This window comes from Rhea americana, unplaced genomic scaffold, assembly GCF_003343005.1.
Source record: "Rhea americana isolate MKP2758 unplaced genomic scaffold, rheAme1 scaffold_559, whole genome shotgun sequence".
Lineage (NCBI taxonomy): Eukaryota > Metazoa > Chordata > Aves > Rheiformes > Rheidae > Rhea > Rhea americana.
The window spans coordinates 69,395-77,740 of record NW_028186711.1 but is presented as its reverse complement, the minus strand read 5'-3'; the positions used below and the strand labels follow the sequence as shown (position 1 = coordinate 77,740).

General features: G+C 65.5%; 2 protein-coding genes across 3 annotated transcripts; one reads left to right on the top strand and one right to left on the bottom strand.

The window, feature by feature from the left end:
- The first annotated feature begins 2,837 nt into the window (after positions 1-2,837).
- On the top strand, positions 2,838-3,860 carry LOC146587870 (beta-1,3-galactosyltransferase 5-like). The gene has a single exon (XM_085318872.1). The coding sequence runs from the start codon at positions 2,838-2,840 to the stop codon at positions 3,858-3,860; it is 1,023 nt and encodes a 340-aa protein (XP_085174998.1).
- A 765-nt stretch (positions 3,861-4,625) lies between these two features.
- LOC146587869 (uncharacterized) lies at positions 4,626-8,343 on the bottom strand. 2 transcript variants are annotated; one of them, XM_085318868.1, is made up of 8 exons: positions 8,007-8,343; positions 7,695-7,769; positions 7,271-7,348; positions 5,932-5,985; positions 5,799-5,834; positions 5,659-5,712; positions 5,274-5,417; positions 4,626-5,158 (listed from the first exon to the last, which is right to left on the bottom strand). In XM_085318868.1, the coding sequence occupies exons 1-8, from the start codon at positions 8,341-8,343 to the stop codon at positions 4,791-4,793; spliced, it is 1,146 nt and encodes a 381-aa protein (XP_085174994.1). In that variant the 3' UTR covers positions 4,626-4,790. The 2 variants fall into 2 exon arrangements, with proteins under 2 accessions (XP_085174994.1, XP_085174995.1); XM_085318869.1 differs by having other exon boundaries at positions 5,932-5,982.
- Positions 8,344-8,346: the final 3 nt, after the last annotated feature.

Genomic DNA, 8,346 nt, shown 5'->3' with positions numbered 1-8,346 from the left:
TTGAGGCAGGAAGGGAAAGAGGAACTGCTGGTGCGGTGGGGAAGCCACAGGACGGAGTGGCAGAAGCCAGCAGCCAAGGCACGCAGCCCAAAGCATCTCTCCGGGCTCTCRGCTGGGTTGCGTAACCGGCCCTGCTTCTTTCTGGGGCTGGGACCATGGTCCCACGGGCCCCTGGCACCATCTCTGGGACACGGAGCACCTGCAACTGTTGGAGGCAGACTGCAGAGCAAGAAGGGTTCCTGCTTGCTACACTGACAGGTAAAAACATTTTATTTCAGCTTCTCTTGCCACTAAACATAGGGTTTCACACTGACTCTGGGCTGGGATAGGCTGTGCAGGAAGGAGAGGACTGGAAAGTAGTACAGAACTGACTTGTTTCATAGCAGAATAAAGCTAGGGAGAAATCCTCTCTGAGGGGTCTCCCCCCCCAGGAGATCGCTCTGGCCTTGCAGGAGGTTGTACAGCTGTTTCAGTGCAGGAAGGCCATGGAGAGGGCACTTGCCATGCCTTGGCTCCCTTATTGCATGTTGTTGCCTGAAATCAAGGGAAAAGAACTGTACAGCATCTTCAGCATTTGGCTRTGGAGCAGGAGCGGTCCCTAAACCACTAGACGGCAGCATTGAAATCCTGCTGAGATTTGCTGGTGCTTTTGCCTCCATTTCCAGTCTGGAGAAGGCCTTGTTGTGCCCTAAAACGAGTCTGGCTTCCCTCCAGGCTGGTCCATTGCTGATCTGACGGCTAATACCAGCTTAGGCTATTTGCCAGTTGCTGGAGTCTGAGGGACTTTGCCAGGTGCAGGGGTTGTTTCAGCCTGACGCCCCCGGGAACACGCAACCCTCCGGCTATCTCGAGTCCTCCCGGACCAGGGCTCCTCCGCAGTTACGCCTCAGTGCAGGTCCCCGTTCCCCTTGCAGGCTGCTCCTCCAGGCTGCGAGCTGAGACCACCCGGAGGGTGGGATGCTCATAAGGCGCATACCCGCGGGTGCACGCAGGAGCAGCGGAGAGAAAGGGGCAGGAGCCCAGCCCTGCGCCCGCTGCCCGCTTGTGCGCAAGCTGTGGGGTGGGGAGGCACCCCCCAGGCTGTGCTGTGTGCTGTGTGTTCGGGGGTACGGGACGGGAGCACGGCACGGGGTGCAGCGTGCGTGCGTGCACGGGTGGGGGAGGTACAGCCGGCGTGCGGCAGGGCAGCCCCTAGCAAGGAGCCCACCGCTACACTGGGGGGGGGGCAACCCCCACTCTTGGGGGGCAGGCTCAGCCCCTGCGCTAAGGGTGCCACACCCATACTGGGGGGCGACCTCCCTGCCCGGGGCGGGGGCAGAGCAGCAGTGGGGGACGGGGCCATGTCCCGGCACGGCCCCGGGGGCGGCAGGGCCGGGTGGCTCTGCCCGGTGCCCGGTGCCGGTGCCCGGTGCCCGGTGCCGGCCCCGCCGCGCTGGGGGGCCCCGCCGCGCTGGGGGGCTCCGCGCCCCTCCAGGGAATCCCCCTCCTGTGACGTCACCGGGAGCCCCCCGGGCCCTCCCACCGCCCCGCTGTCTGATTGGTTGCGTCGCAATGCCTCCGCCTCGCCCCCTCCGATTGGGTGAGAGCCCCGCGAAGCCACGCCCCCTCCCTCGGGGGCGGTCCTCGCTCTGGCCCCGCCTCCTCCTCGCCCCTCCCCCGCGTCCCTCCTATTGGCTGCCGAGCTGTCACTCGGGCCCTCGAGCCTGCCCCCCCAGCGCCGCGCGCTGCCCGCCGCGCCCCTCCGACGGCCGCAGCCTGCTGCCCGCTGCCCCTGCTGCAGCCGGCCCACGGCACCCTCCGGCCCGCTGCCCGCCGCCGCCAGCCCCTTTGCACGCAGCCCCCACTCGCCCCGGCTCCCGCTGCTCTCTTCTCCCCCGCACCGCCCCTTCCCTCTGCCCCCACCAGCCGTGCCCCGCTGCTCCTCGCACGCTCGGCGSTGCACCCCGCGCCCCACTCCCTTCCCTCTGCTTCCCGCTCCTCCCGACCACCCCTGCGCCCTGCTCCCCGCGCCCAAGCGAGGGGGCACATTCCAGAGGCACAGTCCTAGTGCAGTCCCGCTGGCTTGTGGCCCTTGCACGGGGTCTGTGCACTGGTCTGGACCGCTGGTGTGGGCTGCCCGGGGCTGGGCTGAGCAGCCCTGCAGCCGCTGGGGCAGTTGCAGCGCTGCCGCTCCCTGCAGGGTGCTGGCAGTGGTCCTCGCTGCATGCCACGGGCAGGACCTCTGGGGACCCTGCAGGGTCCCTGCTGGAGATACGCTGCCCCAGAGGCAGCTCTGCAGCCTGCCCCGGTTTACGGCTCGGGGCCGTTTCCAGGGGCATCCCACCTCCCTCCCTCCCGCGGCCTTTGCCCACGCTGAACCATCACCGCGTGAGGGGGGGTGAACCCAGCGCTCTTTGCACACAGCAACGGGCCCCCGAGCTCGGAGGCTCAAGGCCAGAGCCCCTGGCTGGCAGCCAGGTGCTTTCTAAGCGCTGCTGGGGGAAGCACAGAGGAGGGTTTGTCTGCGGCCGTGGGAGCACGGGCCCCGCTCCGCTCCTTGGTTTCCACTGCCTGGATTTTCACGGCTCGCGCGCCCCGTCTCCCCGGCGGCTGGTCCTTCTCCCCATCTCGGGGAGTGCAGCCGGCGTGGAAGCAGGTAACGGGCTCTCCCGGCCCTGCTGCTAGCCCATACAGCGCCCATCTTCGCCCCACGCGGGGCAGCTGGCCTCCGACGTCACCGTGATGGCTCAGGACTGGCCGCGGTGCTGGTGAGCTGGGACGGGGTAGGTGTGTGTGGCCCCTTCCCTCGCCCCCCGGCCAGCTCATGTCCCCGCTGACCATGCCCTTGGTCTCCCTCCATGGCCCAGATGCAGTGGTGGTGCTGGAAGAGGCTGCTCTGCGCCATCCTCCTCCTCTCGCTCCTCCTCTGGTGTCTGCTGCTCCTCGCTGGGGACAGGCAGGAGAAGTGGTCGGCGGCCGGACGTTTCCTCCCGGCGCTGCGGGGGCAGCTCGTGGCGCGGCCCCATCTCAGAGCCGTGCGAGGGGTTGACTTCGCCTCACTGTTTGCGGGGCCCCACGCCGCCCCACACTGTGCCCATGGACAAGTGCTGCTCATCCTGGTGACATCCGCGCCGGTCAACGTGGAGGCCCGGCATGTCATCAGGAGGACCTGGGCTGCCCAGGAGGGATGGCCCACCAACCGGTGGCAGACGGTGTTCCTGGTGGGGCAGGCGGCMGAGGCAGAGGTGGCCCAGGACGTGCAGAGGGAACGGCAGGAGTTTGGGGACATCCTGGTGGGGAACTACAAGGACACGTACCGCAACCTCACCCTGAAGGTCATGCATGGTTTGAAGTGGGCGTCTGAGCAGTGCCAGCCCAGCTACATCCTCAAGACAGATGATGACTGCTTCGTGAACACGGATCGCCTCCCTGCCTTCCTGGCTGAGCTCAACACGGTGAGGACGGGCCTCTACGTGGGCTCCCTGTTCCCCCAGGAGAAGCGGCAGGTCATCCGCGAGCCCTCCAGCAAGTGGTACGTGTCGCGGCAGGATTACCGCCCGGACGAGTACCCACCCTACGCCAGCGGCATCGGCTATATCCTCTCCCTGGATGCGGCTGAGAAGATCCTGGAGGCGGCGTGTTGTGTCCGCCCCATCCCCGTGGAAGACGCCTACATGGGCATCTTGGCGGAGGAGGCGGGGATCCGGGCGAAAGCCAGCGCCCGCTTTGCCAAGCACAACGCGCGATGGCGCATCTGCAACTACCGGTACCTGATGGTGATCCACCACCTGAGCCCACGGGAGCAGGAGGCGGCCTGGAGGAGCACGCTGCAGGCCCGCAGCGCCTGCCGCGACAGCCTCGAGGTCACCCGGTGGAAGTGACCTGCTGGTGCCCAAGTCTGGCCACGACGGTGCCACGTGGAGGACTGCTGTTGGGTGCACCACCCAGGGGCCGGCCATGGGTCCTGGCAGACCCAGGGGTCACATGTGGCCACGGCGCACACACCCTCACCAGCCACAGTGCCTTGCAGGCGCGCGCGTGGCATTGCCTGCCCCGCTGGGGCGCAGCGCGCACCCTTGCCAGCCCGTCCCTGCCAAGACGTGCACAGCGCCGCACCGGTCCCTTAAGGGCTTCCATGTGCCCAGTCTTCCCTAGCCAGCCCTCTCCTTCCCTGGCTCGATGGGGGCGAGCGGCTGGAGCGCGGGATGCGGCTGGGCGCTCCAGCCAGCAGCGCGAGCGGGGCCCAGGCTCAGGCCTCRCGCAGGGCAGAAAGGGGGCAGACCCCACACGGGCCCTGTTGTGGGTCTGTCCCCGTCTGCCCAGTACTCCCACAGCCCTAGAGGGCTGCAGGTCTGGCCGAGGATGCTGCACGGTCTCGGCTCCTCGCCAGCACCTTCCTGTCCCTTGGGTGACGTGTGGCCCCACACCTCCCGCTGCCACCTCTCCGCGCTCCACGGTAGCTGCAACCCACGAGCCAGAAGGCGGTGGGCGAGCGCGAGCAAAGTCAGAGGAGGAACATCTGCCCTGCGGCTTGCAGCCTGGGAGTTTCTCTGGGGCTGTAAATAGCCGAGTTCCACTTCTGCTCATCTCAGAAGCGAGAAGGGGAATATCCCCCTGAGAGGGGGGAAGAGCTCTGTGAGTGTTGCTGCTGGTACAAAAGCTATTTTTAATTTTATTAAAATCTGTCTCTTTTATAAACGCCCAAAATATCCAGGGTCTTTGCTATAAAGATCAGTGCAGCGACTGCGTAAGGCAGCCGTCCCCCCTGAGGATGCGGGCAGCCCCCACAGGCACCCAGGGGACAGCAGCGCTCACGGCGGGGTGAAGCTGGTGGCAGGGGACCCCAGAGGCTCCCCTTTGTGGCAGGGGGAGGCGTGGGGAGCGSCAGGGGAGCAGGGCACCCTGGGGAGCAGCGGGGGCCGGGGGTCGCCTTCGAAAAGGGGCGCGCGGCTGATGTAGCGGTCGAGCGGGCTGGGGAGGGCGCCGGYGCGGGCGTGCGCCCGGAGCAGCAGTTCGTGCAGCGTCTCGCCCACCTGCACCAGGTTGTCGGAGATTACGTGGAGGTGGGAGACGGTGTCGCTGGCCAGGCTCTCCAGCAGCACCTGCTGCTGCTGCGACGTCTGCAGGATCTGCACCAGGAGCTGCTGCACGCTCTGCAGCAAGCCCGCGACGCCGGCGCCTGCAGCGAGACGGGGCGCGGGGTCAGCGGGGGCGAGCCCCGAGCAGGCCCCCGAGGCGCCAGGCTTTGCCCCGCGCACAGTGCGGCTGTTGGGATGCGCGGGGTGAGGACGCACCTTGCACGCTCATGCCTGACACCTCTTCACCCGCTGCTGCCTGCTCGCTCGYAGCAGCCCTTCCAGGGGAGCCCGAGTCTGTGGTAGCCACCGGCAGCACCTGGTTCCCTGCTCCCATCCCCAGGGACGTTTCGCCAGGGGAACCTGCCGAGACACTTTGGCATGGAGAGAGCACAAGGGTCGCAGGGCCACCCCCACCCTGTGCCTGAGCTGGCCTCCCCACTGCAGCGCCAGATGCCAGCACTGCCTCCGGGAAGTGCGTGCCCGTGTCCCCGCGGGCAGGTAGCGCGGAGCTGCCCCCCGAGCAGGGGGACTTGTCTGAATCCCCCTGCAAGTTGCAAGCTGAGCCTGCTGCACRGCGCGAGAAGCGACTGCAGACTCTTACCAGCCTTTCGTTCAGCAATTTCCTGCTTCAGGGGTGGGAAGGCGGCATGAAACTCTGGAACAGGAGCAGATGCAGCGTGTGAGCAGGCACGACTGTCTCCTGCCCAGGGCGCGCAAGCAGGGTGCAGGTGTGATACTCACCGAGGAGGGGAAGGGGAGGGAATGGGTGGCCAGTGTCTGCAACGAGAACAGTATCAGAACCGCAGGCATCACAGCCCTCTGCTCACGGGGCTGAGGAAGGTTATTGGGCCAAGCAGGGCAAAAAAAGCCTTACGTGGCACGGGAGAGGGAGTGGGAGGCATTCCAGCTACGTGGTCCAGAGGAGCTGCTGGGAGAGAGCAGAGAGAAGAGATGCGCGGTCTGATGGCACCTGTGGGGGAACCCAACCAGCCCAGGGTCTGCCTCGCCTGCCACGGCCAGCCCCGCAGCCCGACATGCCCTAGCCACAGCTCCACAGCGCCCTGCCGGCCCTCAAAGCCCAACATGCCCTAGCCACAGCTCCACAGCGCCCTGCCGGCCCTCAAAGCGTTTTACAAGCTAGATACAAAAGCAGGAGTCACTCACCCACCACTGCAATGCAGCCACCTCTGGGGTGGAAGGCAGCAGCTGTTTAGCAGCGCACAGCAACGCTGCACAACAGATTAGGACAGGAGTGAAGGAGAATCCCACATCCACTTGAAACTGCAGGGGGAATTTATGGAGACAGAACGTAATTATCCAGTACGGACGCTGGAAGCAGGGGTTCACTCCCTGGCATTAGCGAGGGGGGAGGCAGAGGGATATGAAGCAGCCAGGGCTTTCCCAAAGACTCCTGCACTGCAGTGCCCTGGGATCAGGACCAGAGATAAGACCCTTCTGATTTTGTTTGCTCATGTTCGCAGGGTAGATGTTTAACTGGTTTCTGTCCTGCAGGCCTAATCCTTGCCTGCTAGCAAGTAGGCTTGGGGGAACAGCATCCAATTCCTTCACCTGCCTAGACAAATCAGACCCAGGGATGTACCCTGGATCACCTTGGTGGCAAACCTCCCAAGCACCCGTCTGGGTGTGCGGGCAGTGAGGGAGGCACAGAATCTGTGCCTGAGYATGCTGCAGGGCAGGGGAGCTCTGGGGCACATGCACTCTGGGTCTGGCACTCATGCCCTCTCCAAACTAAGTTTTATAGTGTTGTTGGGGAGGGAGAGGGAGCCAGGACCTGCTAAACTGAAGGGAAGTCACATGCCTGCATTGCTACACAGCCAGAAGAGCCCCTGGACTGGATGAGGGCCACTGTCCCCTAGAGCTCTTGAGCACCATAATCTGCTCCTAATCCGCCAGCAATCTTCCCTGTGCCCAAGCCTGGGTCAGAGCTGCAGACTCCCTTTTCCCCATCCCACCCTTCCCCATCCTTTTACACCCTGGAGCTGGTCTGGAGCCAAAGCATCTGGCGGGAGAAGTCCCATCACCCCCATTCTGTGTCCAGAAGCATCCCTGCCCAGGGACTATATTGTAACTGGTCCCTCCTGGGAGAAGGTCCCCTCATTYCTTAAGCCCCTCACATTCCTGTCATGCTGGAGCGGGCTTCGGCTGGAGTTGTGGCCATGCAGCCCAGCGCAGCAGGGCAGACCAGAACTTACGGCTCGCAGGCTCGTCCTTCGCGCACTGCGGCAGCAGGGACGGCGGTGTGCCCAGGGCGTCCACGCAGCTGACGTGCTCTGCAGAGGGAAGAGCAGGGGACGTGCCATGGGAAGAAAAGACCTTCAGTAGCAGAGACGAGGGGTCCCAGCTACCCTGGGGTGTGAGAGCCAGACTGCCCCAGACAAAGCCTCACAGGGACCGGTCCTGGGTCAGAACCAAGGAGCACAACCAGTTGCTGCCCAGCATGGCAGTGGAAGCCAGTGGTCAACAGGAAGAAACAGGGGGAACATCCCAGGCACAGCTGTCCACACCCTCCCCTCCGGGCCTCCAAAATCACATAAGCTCTCCCCACCCCCTCTGAAACATAAACATTACCCTGCAGTTAGGACAGGTCCCACTCCAGTCACCCTAGCCCATGGGTACCTTGCAGCTCAGGTGAGGATGGAGAGTGGTCCTCGAGGGGTGGCCCATGCTTCCTGGGAGGCAATTTCACCCGGTCTAGGAAGAGAAAAATGGATCAGACAGGGAGGAGGAATGGGCATCGGGCCGGCAGCGTGGAGTGCTGAGCAAGCTCCTAGCGAGGAGCAGTGCAACTCCTGCCCGGCACATGCGCAAGGCAAAGGCTGGGGGCGCAGAGCCCRTGCCGAGCAGCCCCGCCGCCCCGCGAGCCCAGCCGCACGCTCCCCTCCTGCCCCCCAAAAGGCTCACCGCCCCGCTGGGAGGGCCGCGACCCACCTGGCAGCCGTCTCTCGCCGAAAACGGGCCGCCCGGCTGCCTTCCAGATGGTCTTCATGGTGCGGTAGTGCGGGGGCACGCGCGGCGAGTGGCGGCCAGCCTGCCGGCGCGTCTCCCGCTCCGAGTAGAAGGCCTGCTTGAGCGCCTTCCACTTGGAGCGGCACTGGGTCACGCTGCGGCTGTAGCCGGCCGCCGCCAGCCCCCGGGAGATGTCCCGCCACAGCGCCTCGTTGGGCCGCGACGTGGAGGCCATGAGCAGGGCCACCTCCCCGCAGCCCCCCACCAGCGCCAGCAGGCAGCGGATCTCCGCCTGCGTCCAGGCGCGCCCTCGGGGCATGGG